This window comes from Canis lupus, chromosome 32 (assembly GCF_011100685.1).
Source record: "Canis lupus familiaris isolate Mischka breed German Shepherd chromosome 32, alternate assembly UU_Cfam_GSD_1.0, whole genome shotgun sequence".
In the NCBI taxonomy this organism is placed as follows: domain Eukaryota; kingdom Metazoa; phylum Chordata; class Mammalia; order Carnivora; family Canidae; genus Canis; species Canis lupus.
This window is the reverse complement of record NC_049253.1, coordinates 9,167,168-9,187,624: the sequence shown is the minus strand read 5'-3', so window position 1 is coordinate 9,187,624 and position 20,457 is coordinate 9,167,168. Positions and strand designations below refer to the sequence as shown.

At 50.5% G+C, this 20,457-nt stretch overlaps 1 protein-coding gene across 3 annotated transcripts; it reads right to left on the bottom strand.

Annotated features, from left to right (window-relative positions):
• Positions 1-432: 432 nt before the first annotated feature.
• On the bottom strand, positions 433-20,457 carry PITX2 (paired like homeodomain 2). 3 transcript variants are annotated; one of them, XM_038581897.1, is made up of 5 exons: positions 20,178-20,457; positions 16,259-16,314; positions 15,652-15,789; positions 4,165-4,370; positions 433-1,685 (listed from the first exon to the last, which is right to left on the bottom strand). In XM_038581897.1, exons 2-5 carry the CDS (start codon positions 16,302-16,304, stop codon positions 1,122-1,124), a joined length of 954 nt encoding a protein of 317 aa, XP_038437825.1. In that variant the 5' UTR covers positions 16,305-16,314; positions 20,178-20,457; the 3' UTR covers positions 433-1,121. The 3 variants fall into 3 exon arrangements, with proteins under 3 accessions (XP_038437825.1, XP_038437826.1, XP_038437824.1); XM_038581898.1 differs by lacking the exon at positions 15,652-15,789 and having other exon boundaries at positions 20,178-20,456; XM_038581896.1 differs by lacking the exons at positions 15,652-15,789; positions 16,259-16,314; positions 20,178-20,457 and adding an exon at positions 5,287-5,812.

Here is a 20,457-nt window from a genome sequence, read left to right as displayed (position 1 = left end):
ATATAAACTGTACATGTATACATACACACATAATTCTCCAGAACAATTTACTGGATGTGGAGACCTTCCCCCCAAAAAAAAGTGTATTTGAGAGTCATTCCAAGCTGACATACTTTCTAAATTTCTTTCTCCTTTCTTCTTTTTCTCTTATATTATTTGCTAGCAACAATGGAATACTCTGGGTTTAAGCCAAAGAAAAATCAGGGAGACAAGACCAGACTTTGCAGCCCCCCCCCCTTTTTTTTCCCTGGGAGTGGCTTTTTTTTTTCTTTTTAGTTTCTGATGAATGACTATAATTTATTTCTACCAAATTTAAATAAGTCCTGCTGCCTTGTGTGTTTAACTAGGCAGGCAGAGGGTACTGGTTTGTTTAGGAAGCAGTGACTGAGAAACCCTGGCCAGGCGACAGAGGAGGGCAGAAAGAATCCAGACTGATTTGTATGTAGTATATTTTACTCCCATGAAATAAAACACATTTTTCATATTTGCTGAAAAGTAAAACAATAATATTGTACGAAATGTTATACACAGGGTAGGTTGTACATAGCAGTTTCAGAAACATCATTGCATCCACCAGAGAAACTATTCTAAAACTGATATTCACACATTTTTATAATAATAATATGTTAGAAACATACAGTGTGGCATTTAGTATATACATTCCTTTGCTCACAAGCGAAAAACCCTAATCGCTTCTGTATAACATGCTTTATTTTAAAGCCTAACCTTTAAAAACACTGTTGTGATAGTACTAACAACTGCTTTTTATAAAATTAATTTGACATTTCGATATATATACATCCTTTCAGTCATTTTAATGTTAACAATGCTAAACTTAAAAAATAACAAGCTTATAGTAATGTTAAAATGTCATATCCAGTCAAACATTTGTGTGTGTCCTTGCAACTGTTGGAAATACTTTTAGTGAAAGATGTCAGACATTGAGGAAATTCCTTTGAAATCAAAGGAGCTCTCTTTATTCAGTGGTTTCCTTTTCTCTTTATATCTTCTTTCTCTTCCTTTCCTTAGTGCCCACGACCTTCTAGCGTAATTCCCAGTCTTTCAAGGGCAGAGTTGCCCCATCCGGCACGGTCCTAGGATCCGGGTGCTGTGGGCGAGGCTCACACCGGCCGGTCCACGGCGTACTGGCAAGCACTCAGGTTGGACGCCGGGTTCTGCACGCTGGCGTAGCCAAAGCTGGAATGCTGCTTTGCTTTCAGTCTCAGGCTGGCCAGGCTCGAGTTACACGTGTCCCTGTAAACGTACGGAGGAGTCGGCGGCGCGTAAGGACAGGCAGGCGTGGGCACCGCGGAATTCAGCGACGGGCTGCTCAGGTTGTTCAAGTTATTCAGGCTGTTGAGGCTGGAGCCCGGGACGCCGGTCACAGCTGAGGGCACCATGCTGGACGACATGCTCATGGAGGAGATGGAGTTGGGTGGGGAGAACATGCTCTGCGACGATAGGGGGTTGACATTCATAGAGTTGAAGAAAGGGAAGCTCTTGGTGGACAGGGAGGCTGACGTGAGACCCTTGGCGGCCCAGTTGTTGTAGGAATAGCCGGGGTACATGTCATCGTACGGCTGCATAAGGCCATTGAACTGCGGCCCAAAGCCATTCTTGCACAGCTCGGCCTGCTGGTTGCGCTCCCGCTTTCTCCATTTGGCCCTGCGATTCTTGAACCAAACCTGGGGGTGGAAGGCAAGGGAGCAAACAGATGCCACAGAACAGATTAGTAAAATCTTGATCCCAGAAAACACCAGAGGCCTTTGGCCACCAAGACACACATACACACGTATGTGGGGGGCAGGGGGAGACACGCACTCACTCAGGCTTCCACATTTTCCCCAACCCCCTACCGCCCCGCTGGCCGGGCTGCCTGAGTCCCGTCCAAAAGAGGGCGGCCTGGCCAGGTGAGGCCTGCGAGCCCAGGCTCTGAACTGTGCCACAAACCCCAGTCTAACACCTGGCGGCCTGTGGGCAGCTTGTTCACTAACCCAGGCCCTCCTCAAGATCCAAAAACACTTACTGTAAAATAAACGCGGTTCAGTGGGTTTTCTGCCCAACCCTTTACCAGGCCACCTTGCAAACTTGTTTCCCATAGACACAGTGATGAGAACAAGGGAGCTGAGAGGGCACCGGAGGCCGGGGCTCTCTGTCACACAGCTCCTCCCTCCCGTCTCAGACCTCCCCCGCCGCCCCCCACTCCACACTACATGCTCTGGCAACTGGCGCTGGGCTGCGACCCCCATCCTCGCCTAGCAAAGTAACGAATTAAAAAGCAAAAGCCAAAAGCCGCCTTTCCTTCAGCCTCCTAACTCCACGAGCTTGGCTGGGAAATCTCTGGGAACCCAGGTCGCTCGGCAGCCTCCTCCTCCCTCCGCCCACTCCAGGCCAGGCCCCTCACCCGGCGCGCACCAGCCGGGCCCAGACAGTTTGCTGGGCTTTTCAAGCAGCCGCCTAACCCGGTCAGCCCCCACCCGCGTCCGGTGGCCCCGACGCAACCCTTCTCTCAATCCACATCGGCCCGCCCGCCGCCGCAGACTGCGGCTTTTGTGTATTGGAGCGAGGCCTGGCCCCAGATTTCAGAGCTGACATCGGTGATGTTTCACATTACACGTCTCAGCCGGGCCCAGCCGCCTAATCCGCTTTTTTTCCTTTTCCCTTTCATTCTTGATTTCCTTTTTATCCCCCTTCCTCTTTGCGCCGGACTGTTATAAATAAGCACGCTCCACTCCCACTTGGCTGGACATGCGGCGGGCCTGGAAGGAGGCAGCCTGAGGGAGCCACAGGACAGCCCAGCACGGTAGTAGCGGGGGGAACTTGGGAGGGCTTGCAGAAAAGCCGCAGGGCGGGAGGCAGGGGATAGGAAGAAATCTTTTCCGAAGGAGTCCAGAGAACCCACTGATTGTGTTATTTTAATTACTTGCTATTTCCACCCTAGGCCGCTGTCTAAACTTCTGCCCAGGCAAGAAGAGTACGTGCAAGTCCTGTTCCCTGATGCGCAGGATTGCTAATGAAAGACTGACCTTGCCTAAAACCACGCGGCCTGAGAGCAAGAGTTCTAACTCTGAGCAGTTAAACTAAAACCATTTTCAGCTTCATCCGGGCTGTTATCCACCGGCATCGCCTCATATCCTACACAAATGCCACCCAGAGAGTGCCTTCATTCCCTCTGCTTTGGGAAAGCATTTTGGTCTTTATTTTTTCATCGTTATTGTTGTATATAGTATTTTCTTCTTTCTTCTCTGCTGTAACTGGGGGCTCTATTTTTCTATCCAGAGCTTTTTTTTTTTTTTTTTTTTTTAACAGCAAAGCCCCTGGATCCTGCTATGTATGTTTCTGCTTCCAGAATCCTAACGTGTTTGGAGTTTCCACTGACCAGCATAAACCAGGATGTTGCTACTGGGTAATTCATTTAAGTTCACTTTTGCCAATCCATAAAGTACCGATTTGCTACAAAGGTAAGCCACCCCTCCCCCTTAAAAAAAACTATTATTGGGAAGAAGGATATGAGTAACAATCTCCTGAGAAAAGATAAATAAACCAAACCGAAAAGCCTTTCTCTTTTTTTTTTTTCCTTTTCTTTCTAAGAGAACTAACAGGATAGTAGGTGTGTATCAAAACTGCTTCCGTAGATAACAAAACCGAGGGACAGGGTGTGGGAGAGACCGGAATGGCCGAAAAACCTCAAAGACTATGTAAGGAGGATGAGCCGGGTGGAGAGAAAAGGCCGGGCTAGGCCGGGCGCGAAAGTTTCCCAAGGAGGACCAAACCTTGCATGTCTCCGGCGGGTATTCCTTGTTAAAAGCGCACAGGTTGGAGCCTGCTCTCGCCTCCTGGCCTGGGAGGGATTTTATGAGCGCTCGTCTGGCGACTGCAAGCCCCGAACACAATACCCTGTGCAGGGGGATGCCACGCGGCCCAGTTCGGCAGGGCTCGGGGCGACGGGGCGCCCCAGCCGAGCGGGGCCTACCGCCGGTCTCGTAAGGGGGAGCTGTAACCTCGCAGCCCGGGCCGCCGAGAGAGGCCCTCCTGCCTTTGCAAAGGCACAGCACCCGCGCCCTCCGGGGGACGCCGCCTTCCTCACTCCCTCCGGGTCTACGTGGCCTGCGCGTCTGCAGCGCCCTCCTTCCCAGCCTTCCCAGGCTCCGCCAGGGGTCCTACCCGAACTCGGGCTTCCGTAAGGTTGGTCCACACGGCGATTTCCTCGCGCGTGGACATGTCCGGGTAGCGGTTCCTCTGGAAAGTGGCCTCCAGTTCCTGCAACTGCTGGCTGGTGAAGTGAGTGCGCTGCCGCCGTTGCCGCTTCTTCTTGGACGGGTCTTCGGTGCCCACGTCCTCATTCTTTCCCTGCTGGCTCTTATCTTTCTCTGAAAGCGAAACGCACAAAGGTTCCCGTCAGCACGTCCACCTGCTGCCCGCGAACTCCAGCTGGGCCCGGGCGGCGGAGGCCGGGGAGAGAGCTGGGCCGCCAGCGGGGTGGGGAGCAGGGAGGGGAGCAGGGTGTGAGCGGCCCCTCCGGGCCGCGGGGAGCGCTGCGACTGTAGGGTGTGCAGGCGTGAGTGTGGGTGTGAGCGCCCCATCTGCTCCCCTCCCCCAGCGCCGCACGTTTTATTTACATGTTTATCTCAGAGCGAAGGCACATTCATTTTTATAGCCTCTGCTTTCAAGCATATTTATACGCCTCCGCGCAGACACACCAAATCTCCCCGGACACCCGCACGGGCGCGTTTTACGGAGGCCCCTCAGGTCTCGATGCGGTTTCGGAAGGCGGCTTAAAGGTAGACTCTGGGACTCGGCCACCCACCCCGAGTTCCTCTACCCTTTTAGAAATACCGCTGCTTCTGCGGCGTAGTAGTTTCAGAAATACTTTTCTAACAAGCGCAGCTTCTCGGGATCTGAAAGCCGAGAGAACGGGGACCCGGGCGGGGGCGGGGGTGGGGGTGGGGGTGGGGGGTGGGGGGGGGAGGTGGGGGATGGCCTCCGAACGTCCTCGGATGGAGATGCTGGGGCTTTTTTGTGACCCAGGAGACGCAGGGAGGCCAGGATAGGAACCGAGAAGAGTAGGCTGGCTCGCGTCGTTCGCGCCACCTAAGGCGGTCGAGGTGGGGCGAAAGGAACGCGGGGCCAAACGACGCTGGCTCCGGAAGCTCTGCCGGGAGCAAACGAAACGACCACTCCCACCACGCCTCCCCCAGGAGGGGCCGACTTCCTTGGGGGCGAGGGGGGCCGAGCGGCCGGGGGCGGCTTGCCCCGGGGTACCTGCGGGGCCGCGCGGCGCCTTACCTGCGGCCTCGGGGCTGGAGGTGTCAGAGATGGTGTGCACCTCCAGCCTGTGCTTAGCCGAGTCCAGGGAGCGGGTCTGACCGGGAGCCAGGACTGAAGCCATGGCCAGTGGCTGGGGATGGTGACAGGAGGAAGGCGAGGCGGTGGCCAACAGCTTGGTCCCTACTGCTCGGTGCTCCAAATGCAGCGGGCCTTTCATGCAGTTCATGGACGAAGGAGCGCGCCGCCCTCCAAGTCCGGGGCTGCCTCCCGGCCGAAGCCCCGTGGCCGCCGCCGCCTGCTCCGCGGTGCGCTCTGGGCGCGGAGTTTCCCCGCCGTGGCCGCCGCGGGCAAACCCTGCTGAGTCTCTGAACCGAGCCGCCCCCGTCTCCTGCGGCAGGCTCCAGCGAAAGGGTCCAGCGGCGGAAAGTCAGCGGGCGAACGGAGACATGGGGATGTGGGCAGGAGGGCACAGCGCGGAGCGTCTTTGGGCAGCAGGCTTCCGAGCTCCAAAGCGAAACCAGAGTGGCAAAGACCCCCTTTCTTCCCTCCCTCCCTCCCCCAAGTACCCCTCCAATAAGGAAAGCTAACGGCGTCCGCGGTCTGCCCGCCCCCCGCGCGGCAGCCCTGACAGCGAAGTGTCAAGAGTGACAGGGACAGGTAGCTGATATCGGATCCCCCGCGGCGGCGGCGGCGGCGGCGGCGGCTGCGGCGCGGGCCTCCGGGCGCCCCCTCCGCGGCGCGCACTCGCACACCCCCTCGGGCCGTGCAGCCCGAGCACCGCCTCGCAGCAGCTCAACTCCCCGCACGCAGGCGAGCGACGGACCAGCTCTGCGGCTCCGAGCTTCCCTGTTGGCCCAACATCTTAAAACCAGAGGCGGGCTTCCTGGTGCCCAGACGTCACTTTGCCGCGGCCCTCCCCGCCCTCCCCGCCTCCGCCCCCTCCCAGACCCTTCGCCAGCGGGAGTGACGTGGCTCCGCACCAATCAGGAGACCCCGAGCCGCGGCGGAGGGACAGCCTTGCCTGCGCCTATCAGCTGTGCGGGGCCGGGCTAATACCTCCCCGCGCCCCCCAGGTCTACACCGCCCGGCTCCCGGGACTCCTGCGCTGCCCCGGCCGAGGACCGTCCGGCCTTCAGTTCAGCTGGGAGGTAGAGAGGTGAGGCTGCGAGTAAGAGGCTCGGGAGAAAGGAGCGGAGAGGTCGAGGGCTGAAAGGTACGAGGAGCCACAAGCCTCCCCACCCCTTCCTTTTGTATCTCACTACATCCATTTCCAATCGAGAGATGTTTTTCTCTTCTTGGATGGAAAGAAGAAGACATGCTACTTAAAACCAGAAAAAAAAAAATTTAAGAAACAGCAACAAATCACCTCTCCGAGCTTAAATTTTCCAAACAGCCTGTCAAGCGAACGCTGTGCTAATCTGAAGAAGCTTTACTTTAATTGCAAAGGAGACAAAGCCCTGAGAGGGCAGGCTAATAAATTAGAAATCGAGAAGCAAATGGACCCGTCAGAAGAAAATTACCTTGACTTTAAACGAACAACTGTTTGGTGGTTCACTCTGGATTTATACAAGAATAAAAGTCGCCTCAGATCACGTTCGCTGTAATGCTTATTAGTCCCCAGACAGAAAATACACAATAGAATAGAAACCCTAACCCAGCATTTTCAAAATGCTGAAAGCTTATCCATTCTACTTAGCGTTGATTAAGACACATATCCTAGATCTTTCAAATTCCTTGTACACTGTATTAAGCTTGTCCTAACCCTAGAGAGAGCCCGCTTTAAATTCGACTCTCTTGTTTACTTTACTATCAATCAGATTCAAATCCATAAAGCCTGCAGAATCAACAACCTTGAGCTAATTATATATAAAATATGCTTTAATGAATTTCCATACAATTATGAGTGTTGCCAAATAACCAATTTCAAGGATAATTTTTAAGTCATTTTCTTTTCCTAGGAAGCTCAAGGCTGTTGAATCTTCAAAGTCCAAGCAGGCAGAGGCAGTAGGGTGGGGGCGAAGGGCAAAAGCCTAGGAGAACACTCAGCTAGGAAAAGCTAAGCCTTATTCATTTACTTTATTAAAAAGAAAGAAAAAACACCTTGGGGACATCCAAGTCTATAACACTATTTCCAAAAAAATATTAATTTTCAAATAAAGAAATACAAACATATCATTCAAAATTATTTTTGAAAGTCCTTTTGTCCTCTGCTTAGGTCATCGGGAGAGCACAAACTAATCCTCTTTGGGTTTCTGCATTGGTGATTGCTTTATTGTGGAGTTAGCGTTATCATCCCTGAATGTGTATTTGTTTGACATTACAGTCAATGATTTGTAACACCAGTATGAGGTATCTTCAGAAAACTCCCTCCTTGTCCTTGTTCACAAGATTGGGAAACTTATGTAGTCTGGGGCAGTGTTGATGAAGCAGACTACAAATATGTTTGTAACCCATGTGTCTCTCCTTTGCCTGGCTCTCCCTGCCAAACCCTATCTGCAGCTCCTCCCCCATTTTAAACATGCTTGAGAGCCATCCAAAGAACCAGATGAGAATTGTTCTTCAATCTCTCCCCCCAGAAGTATCATCACACTTTAAGAAAAATACAGCTGCAAGGAGGAAATTTCTTTATACTAAGGTTTAAATCAGCCATTTCTGGTTTTAACCTTTTATTCCAGTTCACCCCATTTCAAGCATACACACACCTGCTCAGAGCAGAATACATCCCCATGTGACAGGTTTGCATTAGCTAAGGCTCATACATCCAGCTATATTAGGTCCTGCAATCTTATCACTAAATTATACATATTACACCAGCAGCCTGTTGGTAAAGAAGGTTAAATTAATTTACATTCTGCTCATTATCTGGTGCTTAAATGACGCATTTTATCCCTGAGATTTGGCAGAGAATCTCCTCAGACCCCACAGCATTTCACCGAAGACAATGCTCTTACATTTGTAGTGGTTTTTAATCTGATAAGACTCTAATTTGCTTAAGTCTTTTAAATAAGGGTTTTAAATGTTTCTAGCCGTTTTCTTATTGAATTTCCTCTAATTCCCCCAAGATCATAAAGTATATGTGTAAAGTAAATATTTCCTCCCATTGCACTGCCAGCTGATGACCTATAACTAAGTCAATATGAATCCGGAGTTTTTCCGCCCAATGTGTTTACTAATCATATTCCAGTTTCTTCTTCTTAAACCTCGGCATAGTCGTGATCCCCAAAATAACACACCCATAAAGCTTCATTTCATGAAGAAACTCCATCACATGAAAGAATGAAAAACTCCCCACCATAGTGAGCATACTTTCTTAGTGTTAGTTTCTTCTAGATTCAAACCCCTGAGCTGCAATTTTTGGTGGAGGCTCTGGGTGTTTCTCAAAACTCCCTACTTAGGAGAGCTGAGAAGCTCCACAGAACCATATAGATATGGAAGCCCATCTCTCACGATAGCCACAGAATTTTTATTTAAACTCCTTGACTCTGTTGATTAACAACCCTCATCATGGCAATTGCACATATGAAAGATCTAATCTCTGAATTGCTTGCAAAGTGGTTGAAACCCCCAAGGGTAAGTGACAGCTCCTCATAGTGCCAAAACTGTGGGAGACGTTGAAAGCACTGGTGATCTCCAGGAAGCCTAAAAGCCTAAAAAGATAAGGAATCTTAAATTGTATCTATCCACTGCAAAGTCAAGTGGGGAATAAAGACAATTATCTGGAGATCTCTGATTAAAGTAAAAATATAACCATATCTATCTATCTATCTATCTATCTATCTATCTATCATCTATCATCCTTCTAGATACACACATACATACATAATATATAATGCCCCACCCCATCATCAACTGAGCCAGTTAGGCAATTCTTTGCATTTTTCCAACCAGAGTTTCAACCTCTCCTGATCACTTTACCCGTGGTGAGCTTGGCTGACCCCCTTCTCAGGCCCAATTGAATTCACTCCGTGGATGGTAGGAGTACACCAACATGAAAAGTCTAGATGGAGAAAGGCAAGTGAGTGCTGGGCAATGAAGAAACACTTTTCAGTGAAAACAGTGGTGGTGGTGGTGGTGGTGGTGGTGGGCAGCTCTGGAAACAATCTACAAAAAACTTGTGGGACACAGATATTGGTAGTATAGCTAAGGAAGGAGTTGAAAGTAATCCTACGTATTTTGCAGATTGAGCACTCCTCTTGTGTTCTCCATGCTTCACACACTCTTCTTTGACTGGCTCTAGGAATTTCAGGGACTTCCTAGCCTCTGTCATAGAAATTTCCAGTCCAGAAAAAAATTAAGGTGGTCAGTTTAGGGAAACTGGAAGTGTGTAAGGCCTCCATGGAAGTAAACCCAGTGCAGGTTTGGGTTTTCGAATCCGAAGACATTCAAGAATTCTCATTTGGGTTTTCTTGTTTTTTTTGTTTGTTTGTTTGTTTTTCTTTCTTTTCTTTTCTTTTCTTTTCTTTTCTTTTCTTTTCTTTTCTTTTCTTTTCTTTCTTTCAAAGCAAGACCCTTGAGGAGGGAAATGTGTGACACCGGGTCAGGCAGGTTTTGAGCTGCTGGTATTTGCCACCGATTACCAGTCTTAAGGTCTTATTTAATTTCACACTCTTTAGTGTTAGTTGTGCAAAGCCCCTCTGGCCCCCGTGGAGAGATTGGTTGGACTGCGCAGCCAAACTCTCGGGTGCGGTGGCCCAAGTATGAACTGCTATCCAACCAAGTGATCCACAACTTTTGGGGAAAAAAATCTGTCCTCAAAGCTCATCTGAAAGATGGCTCAATTAGATGTCTCCCTGCACTGTCACATCACAGAGGGGAGAGAAGCTGCTCTGGTCCCAGCTCAAGGCCACGGCCGCCCAGACTCAGCTCAGAGCCCCGTGACGGGCGTGAGTGTGTGTGCCTGTGCGTATGGTGTAAAGCGCAGAGGTCAGCTGGAGACCTTGCACCCTGCCCAAGGAGTGGCCTTTCCTCCCCTTCTTCTGCCTGCCCTTTCTTCACACACGCAGCTAGCTGTAAAGGCCCCTTTCGTTGTTCCTCCGTATCCCTGCCGCTCCAGTCATGAATTGAAAGCACCCAGAAATTAAAAACTTTATTGCGGCTGATACTCCTCTGATCCCCATTCTCTAAATGGATTTAAAAAGTGCTAGTTTGTAAAAAGGGGCAGATTCTTCTCTGAATCGAAAATCTGTGCATATACTGAGCAACACTCACATTCTCTGGGTCCCTGCAAATGGCATCCAGATTTTAGTCCCACACACTCAACCACCTGAGGTTTGTAGTAACTGGCCGGGGGTGCTGGGGTGGTAGGAGGAAGTACCCCCACACTGGCGCCTGAAGAGAAAATCAGGGATTAGAGGAGGCAGGAGGGTTGAAGGGGGGATGTCAATGAAACCCACGTGCTATATGCTTTTTCACAGTAGTTTGTTAACACTACAGGTTTATTAGGCCATAGTTGAATCTTGGAAAACAATGAGCTGTGGAAAAGTATATAAAGAGAATGGTATAAATTTGTGTCAGCCAAAGGGGAGAGATAGAGATAGATGGGGGGCAGAGAGAGACAGAGAGAGAAAGAGATAAAAGAGAATGAGATTCATTAATATCCGGGTCCAGAGAGGAGAACTGGCAAGAGACTGACTAAAGTCACATTTAAAAATTGGATTAAAATGCGCCTCTTTTTCTCTTTTCTGTATTTCTCCCCTCTAGCTCTTGTCCGTTTCCCTTTACTATTTCTCTTGCTCTCCCTTCTTTCTGTCTTCACTCTCCCAGACATGCTGGTAGCTAACATTCAGCATTAGTTGTCATGGTGACCATAAATCACATAAATCCAAAAATACCCACCTATAATCTGAGATGAAGCTTTTATTTCCCTAGCGAAATAATATTTTAAAAGCTGTCAGCTGACAAAAAAAAGAAAGAAAGAAAAAAAAAAGGAACCCACCTCATCGTAGTAACCCAAGTAATATATTACTTCTAAAGGTTTAAATTAAAATGTCAGCCTGTTAAAAACACGCTGGGAGAATTTGGGCACTCCCCATGTCAGATCCTTACAATGAAGTTGACTCCATCGCTCCCGATCACTCTTTAACACATATACACAATTTTGCTGCTCATTCTCCTGATATTAATTTCTTTCCTCCCCTCCCAACCATCTTAGTCCGCTCAGACACTGCCTTATGTTGTAAAAGAAAGGATTCTCCAGCTGGATCAGAAAGGGGGTTCCATCCTTGCCTGAGGTTTTTGAGGATCTTGTGTGTTGGTCCTCTGTTATCAATCACTTCCCTGAAGGAAAGATGGGAGCTTAGGGGGGAAGACAAGGTTCTGGTCAGGATCCAAATGGGGGTGACGCTCTAGAGGAACGGAGAAGAAAGAAATGCAGAGACAAGGACTCGGGGGTGGCGTGGGCACACGGAGCAGTGAACTGACCTGAGCCACCAGTTTCTGCCATTAAGTCTAGCCTAGGAAAGGTAGGAAAGGTACCTATAGTCTCCCACTCCTGTTTGCTTTTTTTTTTTTTCCCCTGGGGGGAAACTTTCCTCTTTGGAGACCCTGGTGGGGGAGGGGGGTGCCGGCCACAGTTGGGCCTTTTGTCTTCTACCTTGGGCTTGTTGTCTTTTGCCTATCTTTGGATTACAGGGTATTCGCCTAGATGAAGAGCCATTAATTACCCATTCAGTCAATATTAGGAAGACGACAAAGCTTTTTACATAGGATTAAGAAGACATCAGATTGTTCCATTAGTATATTCCTGCTCACGAATAAGCTTTCGTTATACATTTCCTTTTCCCTCCCGAGTCGCTCTAACAACTGCTGCATATATTAACAGCGGGCGGTGCGGAATAACAGCCCAACCAGCCAGACGAAAAACTTGGAGCGCGCTTTGGTGTCAGTAGCGAGGAACACGACGACCTGTAAAGACCATCTCTGCGGGCGGGGATCCGCAGGGACTGGCTACTTATTGCACAACTGGTACGACTTCCCCCGACGGGGGAAAAAGCCCCCACACATCTCAGAGGCAGCTTCTGCCAATAAGCTACAGAGTTGGCGGGGCGGGGCGGGGGTGGGGTGCAGTAGAAAAGAAAATTGCCATCTCCTCTCGGTAATCCCGGTTGCTTCTCCCTCCAACTTCACGCCCCTTCTGCTTGCCCCTGTCCCTTGTCCCGGGCCTCACCACTAAGAGTCCTCTACCCTCTAAACACCCACCCACCCCCCTTCTTGCTGAAAACGCCCAGGCCCCAAGCCCTGGCCGCACGTACCCCCACTCCGCATTTGGCTGGAGATGGCCTGGACTGCTCTCGCTGGTGTCCCTGTTAGCATTAAGGCTGCTTCACGACGGCGAAGGGAAACCGGCTTATTTGCTTTCAGGGGGTACATTAGGAATCCACGTAGTATGTGCTCGGCAAACATTTGCTGATTGAATGAATGAAGGGTTTGCTGCTGCCGAGGCGGCGGGGGTTGCCCGGGTCCTCGAACTAGATGGGGGCGAGCGACTGCTTGGGGCGGTGTGTGTCGCGGCTGGGGGCGCCACCAGGGCCCTGGGGTCCCCGTCCCAAGGGAGGGAAGTCAGAGCGCACCGGAGACCGGGGTGAGACTCTTTCAGCTCATCCACTCGCCGACGCTATTTAAAAATTAATGGCGTGTCTGGGGAAGGCCGCGAAGGTACCTGCCCAAGCACGGTCGGTCGCGGAAGCTGGGCGCCCCGACCTGGGCCGTGGGGCGGCAGCTCGGTCGGACTGCAACCCGCAAACCAGAGCCACCGCCCCGAAACTTAAGGGTTACTGACAGGGGAGGATCAGTCCCTCCCCTTCCTGAAAGTCAGGAGCACTTTTTGATTTGGGCAAAGAGGCTACTTTTGGGAAACCTAAAGGGAGAAGTCAAGGACCTCTGGTCTAGGGGGCCGTTCTCAGCAGACCACTGCCCCTTCTTTCTGGGGGGTACAGTTGAACTTGCCAACTCTTCCTCCCTCCACTTGGATGCCTAGCCATTCCTCTTTCAATCCTCTCTCAAACCCCTGGCCTTAAGAGTCTCCAGTCCGACCTCTAGGCCCCTCAAGTTTCAGGGTTCCAGACAGGCTGTGGGGTTGGCCCAATGGATATCAAAGGGATGAGGGTTCCTTTGGAAGGAATGCAGAGTTGGAGGTTTCCAGAAGTTAACCTTGTCTACTTAGAGACCAGTTTCGATCTTCAACAGAGGACACAGTGTTGGGGGGGGGGGGGCATTGCTGAGGAGACGGTAGTGCCAATAATAAAGCATCATGATCTCTTCTGAAAACTGCATGTCATTGTAAACATTTTTTCTTTTTGAAAGTAAAAAAAAAGGTCATAAAAAAAGAGGAGAAAAATCTCTTTTAAAAGCAGGGTATGCCAGGAGTTTGCATAGCACATAAGTTAAATTTACTTATATTCATCAGAGGGGGCTCTGGCAACCTCCCTTCCCAGGCACTGTAGTTTTGCCTACTGGTGTGTGGCTTTTTTTTTTTTCCTTAATCTACCGCATCCCTAGAAGCCAATAAAATCAAGATTTTCAGCATTTCTCCCTATCACATGCCTCTTCTTAATTAATGGCATCAAACATGTTTAGGCAGCAATTTTCTTCTTCCCTCCAAAAGGTAGAAAACAGATTGTTGCCAGAATAGAGGAAGAGCCTTTCACACGCACTAAAATAATCCTGGCTTGAAAGTAATGGTTAAGAAAACAATCATTCGTTATTTCTAGTTCTTCATTTACCTGCTAATTACCAAAACTGGATGCCCGGTGGCCCGAGTGGGGACTGTGACAGGAGCAGAAAAGGCCCTGCTCTCCCGAACTGGGATGGAGACCACCTGTCCTCAGAAAGGTCTAGGTGCTCTGGGTTGGGGTGGTGGGGACAGAAGACATTCTGTAGGGCTCCTGCTCCCGGGCAGCGGGAACCCTCTGCGCCTCAGCTCCCTGGCTCCAGCCCAACCCGTGGGAAGTGAGACTGGGGAGCTCCCCTCGACTGGCCAGGGCCACCGCTGAACCCGCACAAAATATTTCCCGGGGAGTCATCGCTGTTCTTGATTTTTAACCATATCCCAAACATTCTCCGGTCTAATAATTTATTTTTACGACCGATTATCAAACAGAGGAAGAATTTAACACAATCTTAATGACAGAAATCATCCAACGTTATCTCTGCATGGCCCCATTTAACCCCATGGGGTTAATCCCGGACAAGTGAGCGTTTAACTGGCCCAGCAGGAGGATTCGCGATATTGTGGTGTCGAGACTGCTCCGCTCCAGACCACTTTAGAAGTTTTATTTAGACAAATGATAATTTTCTCAGATTCGCTAGGAAGCTCGAATGCAGAGCCTTTGTTTTCTTCTTAGTAATATGGTTTGTTTACTTGGTGGGGGTCCCAATTCGCCCCCCTCTGGCACACATTACATTTGTGTCCTTACACTTTAATCCGGAAAGAGGGGGTTAGGGGCTGAGGGCGGTGGGGGGCTTTATCTCCTCACACTATCAAAGGTCAACAACTTCCTAAGGCTAAGCACTTATTATTATAGCAACCTGGAAAACCCGGAGAATATTAAAACAATTAAGTTTGAGTTTTGCATGTATTCCAAGGGAAAGCTTGTCCCTTCATCCCTACACACACACACACACGCACACACAAACCCAAAGGGTAATTTTCAGTTCAGCAAAGCCCTGTGCAGTGGGTTGGAGACATTTCACTTTTACACAAGTCTGCAGACTTTGAGCAGCAGTGTCCCTGGACTCTTCCACAATGAAACCAGCTAATTAAGCAACGACACCTCCAAGACCCGAGGCCTTGCAACCTGCACAACAGGTAGGTTCGCGTCGACAGGGGCACATACACTTCATTACACCCTCGGCTGCGGCGCACCGTCGCTGCCCTCAGGCTCTGCGGGGCTCTAGTCAGCTCTTTCCCCTCCCGGCCAGGCGAATCTCTGCCAACACCAGCGTCCCCTGCTCGCCTTCCGCGGTAAACCCCGCGCCCACAAGCCTGGGCGGGGCGCGGCTGAGAGCTGCAGGGGCGGGGTGGACCCTTGGCGGAGCTGCGCGCAGTGGGACGTGGCGGGCGACAGAGGTCGCTGTTGGACTACTTTTCCGCGCCAGCTAGAGGCACAGAGGTAGGTTGGGGTGTGCGTAGGAGATCAGGCCACACGGAGAGAGCGAGAAAGAGCTAGAGGGAGAGGTGTCGGGTCTCAGGAGTGCAGTATAATTTGGAGAAAGGAATTAAGGTCCCTGGGACGGCGGCTTCCCGTCCCACCCAGAGGCCAAGTGTCTAAGTCAAGGAGCAGGCACGTCGCCCCTGGCGGCCTGGCCTGCCCGCGCCTTACCCGAAGGCCAGAGGCCCGGAGGCGGGTGCCCTGCGCGCGGCCTGCACTTCGCTCCCGGCCTTACCAGTGGCGCCGGGATGCTGCCGCGGGAAGAGCTTGCTGCTGGCCGCCTCTTTCCGGCTCTCGGGAGAGTCTGTGAACTCGACCTTTTTGATTTCGGAGTCTTTGGAGAAGAGGCATTCAACGGCCGCCGGCTGCACGCCTGGGCCACGCGCGCCCGCCCCACCAGCGGGGAGAGAGACGCCCGGGACCGCGGCGGAAAGAAGCGGGGGTGTTGGGGAGGCGGGGGCAGGAGGCAAGACGGGAGGAGAAAGAGGGACAAAGAGCAAAGACCCAGTTAGAGGAAAGGGCGGAGGGCACTCCAGTCCCCCGGACCCTCTGGCAACCCGGCGAGGGGCGGCTGTCAGCGGCCCCCCCCACCCCCGGGGGGAGGAGGAGGAGGCCGGGGCGTCGGGACGCGGCGAGCCGCTCGCTCCGCATCCAGAGCCCCCGCCCCCACCTCCCCCCGGGGGAGGCCACCAGCGTCCTGGCTCCGATTCCCTTTCCGTCCCGGCCGGCCCCTCCTGGAGGAGCCCCTCGCCGCCGCCCCGCCGAGGGGCCGGTGCCCTCCTGCCGCCCTCGCGTGGTGCGGGCTCCCGTCGGGTGACCCGGGCTGGAGAAGCGAGTCTTACCTAATTGCACACACGCCGACACTAGTTTGCGGCAGTTGGTCTCCATTCCCCGTAACCTGCAAAATAAAAGACAAGGAGGGCTGTGAGTGGCGGCGGTCCCGAGCGTGCGCAGGGCTCGACCGAGGCCACCAGTGGGGCGGACAGCTTCAAAGTCGCTATTAAGCGCCTACTCTGTGCTGGGTTTCGGGCCCGTTTCTCTGCCCTGACCGCCTCGGGCTGCCCAGCCTCGTCCGCAGCCAAGCCCCTGGTCCAGCACGTCTGGATGGGCCCGAGGGGGACCTCTCCTCTGGGGTGGCGGTGAATGGGCCCTGGCGCTCTCTACGGATAAAAGCATCGTGGTGGGGTGGGGGTGGGGGTGGGGGCGGATTTAGGGCTGTGGAGTCTACTCACAAGATGCTTGTGTCAAGGGTTAAGAGGCCGTCGGAACACGAGGCCAAACTTAAGCAGATGCAACATTTTGGGGGTGAATGAGGAGGACTTTTCCCCCCTGTTTAGGGGGTTGTGTGGAAGGCCACCGTCAAGCACGGTGCTTTCCTTTAGTAGGAGCTCAGTAAACCTTTATAGAATATCAGAGTCAACTTGTAACTGTCCTAGACAGCAGTTGCCCTAGATTTTCGGTAATTCTGAAATGAACGGGACTCTAAGGGTCTTGGCCTAGGGTGCCCCGGGAGCGAGCTGGCTTCGGGCCTCTCATCCATCAGGAGCCGCTTATCCATATTTAGCCACACTTTCCCCTGGACGTACTCACCCGGCCATTTATTTACCCTAAGGTGAAGATTTAAGATCGCAGAGGAGGTAAACGGGGTGACTTGGGTGAGACGAGGGAGGACGGGGGCAAACGTCCGGAGGGTTTTCTTCCCACCAAGGACGTAGAAAGAACTCTCCGAGGACGGCTCCCCCGATTCTCCCCGGCAAACCAAATCTTTTTCAAATTTCCAACCACAGCGCAGCGAGCCAAGCGTTTAACGCGCGCCCCCTTTTCCGCCACAGGCAAACCGGGAGAGGTGGGTGGCGAGAGACCTTGTCGGGGTGGGTTAGAAGAGCTGCGGCTGCTTTAAAGACGGAAGAAAAGAAAGGCGGTCTCGGGCTCCCCAGGCCCTTGGATCGCGGCGCCTGGCACTCTCCACGCTAACCCGGGTACGCCGGCGGCGGGAGGGCCCGCGTCGCTGGGGTCCAGGGCTAAGGGTGGGAGCGGGCGTTGCCCCTTTGGCCCAAGAGCAGAGGCGGGGCAGGGAGCTGCGAGTCTGGCTCTAGTCTGGGTCCTATTTCCCGGCTCCTCGGCCTCTCCCAGAACGAGCTGCGCCTCGGGGGCCTCTGGCCAAGGTCGCTGCTTAGCGGAGGGGCTGCCCCGCGCGGCGGCGGGGGGACCCAGGGGTTCCCCTCACGGGCTAGCTGGGACGTGGGCGGGGGCTCTGCGGATCCTTGCAGGCCCGGGGGCCCAGTAGTAGCAGTTTGGCGGCTCCAGATTTAGTGATTCTGCAGTAAAATCACAGGATTAGTCCCTGATTGAGATGTCTGTTCGTGAGATATTACAAAATTCATTATCACAGCTTTCTACTAACTCGATATGAAGTAACACAGATGGGATTTTATTAGTCCAGACTTCAAATGTTTACTTATGATAATTTCGGGGGAAATTTGCATGTCATCATCAACTCGATAATCTTTTTTTTTTTTCCTTTTTTTTTTTTTTTTTTTTAAACATCTGAACCGGCTGCATTATTAGCGGGTAGCCGAAGCATTGCAGATGGTAACTGCAAATAGTTTTTATTTATTTATTTATTTTTTATTTATTTTTTGAGGAATGAAATATACAGAAGAAAAAGATGGGGTCGCTGAGTGTAAAGTCAGTCAATTATTACACATTCTCTCCCTACTCCCAAGCTTCAGTGCTGAAGACCAAACAAAGCAATACAAAACAAATCTTCAAGAACTCTGTTCTGAGGACTGAAAAGAAGGTCAAGGCGTGTTCCTTAGCTCACTTCTAAGTGTCCTTGTGACTTGGGGATTTATTTTGCAGTCAGAATGTGCCCTGAGACCTGCATTACTTATTTATTTTTTGCTTGATATAATTACTAGGCCTACTAGATGAAATGAATCTAAGTAACTAGGGAAGACAGTTTTTAAAAATAACCTCCAATTCCTGCCTGCTGATCCTTAAACTTGCCCTGTCAAGGGAGACAAGTCTTACTAGACAAATTTCGCTGTAGGATTTAGGGACTAGCTTCTCCCGCTAATCTCACAAATTAAGATGCACAACTTTTCTTGATGGGAAGTTGTTCTCACCCCAAAAGTTCAAGTCCCGGTTTGAATGTATATGCCAGGCAATCTTGTTTTGGCCAGCTTGAGTTTCCTATTGTGAATATGCTAAAAAGCACCACATAGTTAATGAAGCACACTGAACCACACTGGCCAAGGCAGGCAGTAAAGCAGTAAGAAAATAAAACAATTTTCTTAAAAATAATTTCTGATGATTGCCACATGAGGAAATTGCAGGATAAAATAGAGTTCTAATAATTCCAGCTCCTTTCTCATTTCTCCCCTTTCCATTTATTTTGTTACCCCATAACAAAATCTTTAATGGAAAGTTTAAAAATAAACAGCACAAGAACATATGTTTTAAATGAACTAAATTGGTGAGATTAGCCAGTAAATTAATTTGCAGTGGGTAATCATTTAAGGAAATTAAAATACTGCTTAACACAGTTCTGCATTTTACCAGTTTAAGCCTTCTTTTAAACCAATTAATATTGATGCTTTATGAACACTTGAAGACAAACATGCTCAACTTGAGGAACAAAGCACCTGAATAATTTAAGTGTAGTTTTGCTGAGGTAAAGTAAAACATTCGCAAATGAAGTAGCTGTTTAATTTTTAGAGAATGTTTGATTGTTGAAACCTTGTATGCTTATTTTATGTTACAACAATAAACATCCTCAATCTATTTTACTTACGTGCTTTGTTTCCTTGACATAATTGGTATTTGAATTTTAGATAAATTTCCTCCAAAATTATTTTAAATCCATGTTTAATTCTTATTGATGGCTCAGAAAATGCAAAGGAATCTCTTTAAATCAGATTTTTTTCATACAAATACTTAAGAATGTATGCATGCCTGTATTATTTTAATTCATAATAGTAAGGTTTTTTTCATTTAGCTTTACTTTAGTTTTACTATATCTTTATAGTACTCACACAAAAAAAGAGTAAAAATCATACCACTCTATGATTTCTAATTACTTGGGAAAGTAAAGTCATTGAATTGGAATGAAAGGAGACCGGTAAGTCCCAGATTTAGAATCCTAATTTTTTCTTACTCGACACTTGGAAAACAGTCCTCTCTTCTTTACCATTTAAAAACGTATCTCTTCAAGTGCAAGATTGGAGTTGACTGGTGATCAATTTAAAGGATTTATAATCCAAAGTAATTGTGTGAGCCTGGCATCCAGGCCTGGCTCCCAGGTAATTCGCTTGGGCCTGAGAGGTCACTAACTGCCAGTTAAGATGGAATCTTTTTTTTTTTTTTTTTTTCCAATTGGTAACAATGGGAAGGGGGCTAATCTTCCAGTAGCTGAAACTTTGTACCCGGCCCTTTATCTTGAGAATGCTAATCCTCAGCCTGAGGATTTGTCCCTGCAGTGTTGGCACCGAGATTTAAGGGAAGATACCTCGTTTTAAATGCCAGCCGTGGTCTCCCTTCCCACTCGACTTCAGCAAACCCATAGATTGTTAGTGTCAGCGACTGGGGACTAGAGGAACAGGGCTTTGCAAGGTCTGTTTGCCAACTGAGTTTACCTCGGTGAGGGGAGAGGCAGCCCCAAGAACCACAAATCACCCTCGGTGAAGAGTCTCCAAAGTGGAACAAATTTCCAAACTCGCATGATCTCACATCCCTGCGGAAGAGACGGCCTCCACTTACCGGCTACCGGGAGCGAGCTGCGGTCTCCGCGTCCCACCGCTTCCCGGGGAGGTTTCCAGAGAGCCGAGGCGCAGGCTGCACCGCGAGCGCCCGAACGCCGAGCCCGAGAGCACCGCGGGGCTCCCGAGGGTGCCAAGTTCCGAGGGGGTCCAGGGGTGCGCGGCGGCCGCGGGAACCTAGCCGTCGCTGGCAGTTTCTTTCTGCTCCGCTCCAGCTTTCTCGCTCCGTCTCGCACTCTCTCTCCCCTCCCTCGCTCTCATCCCTCTCTCTTCCCTCGGCT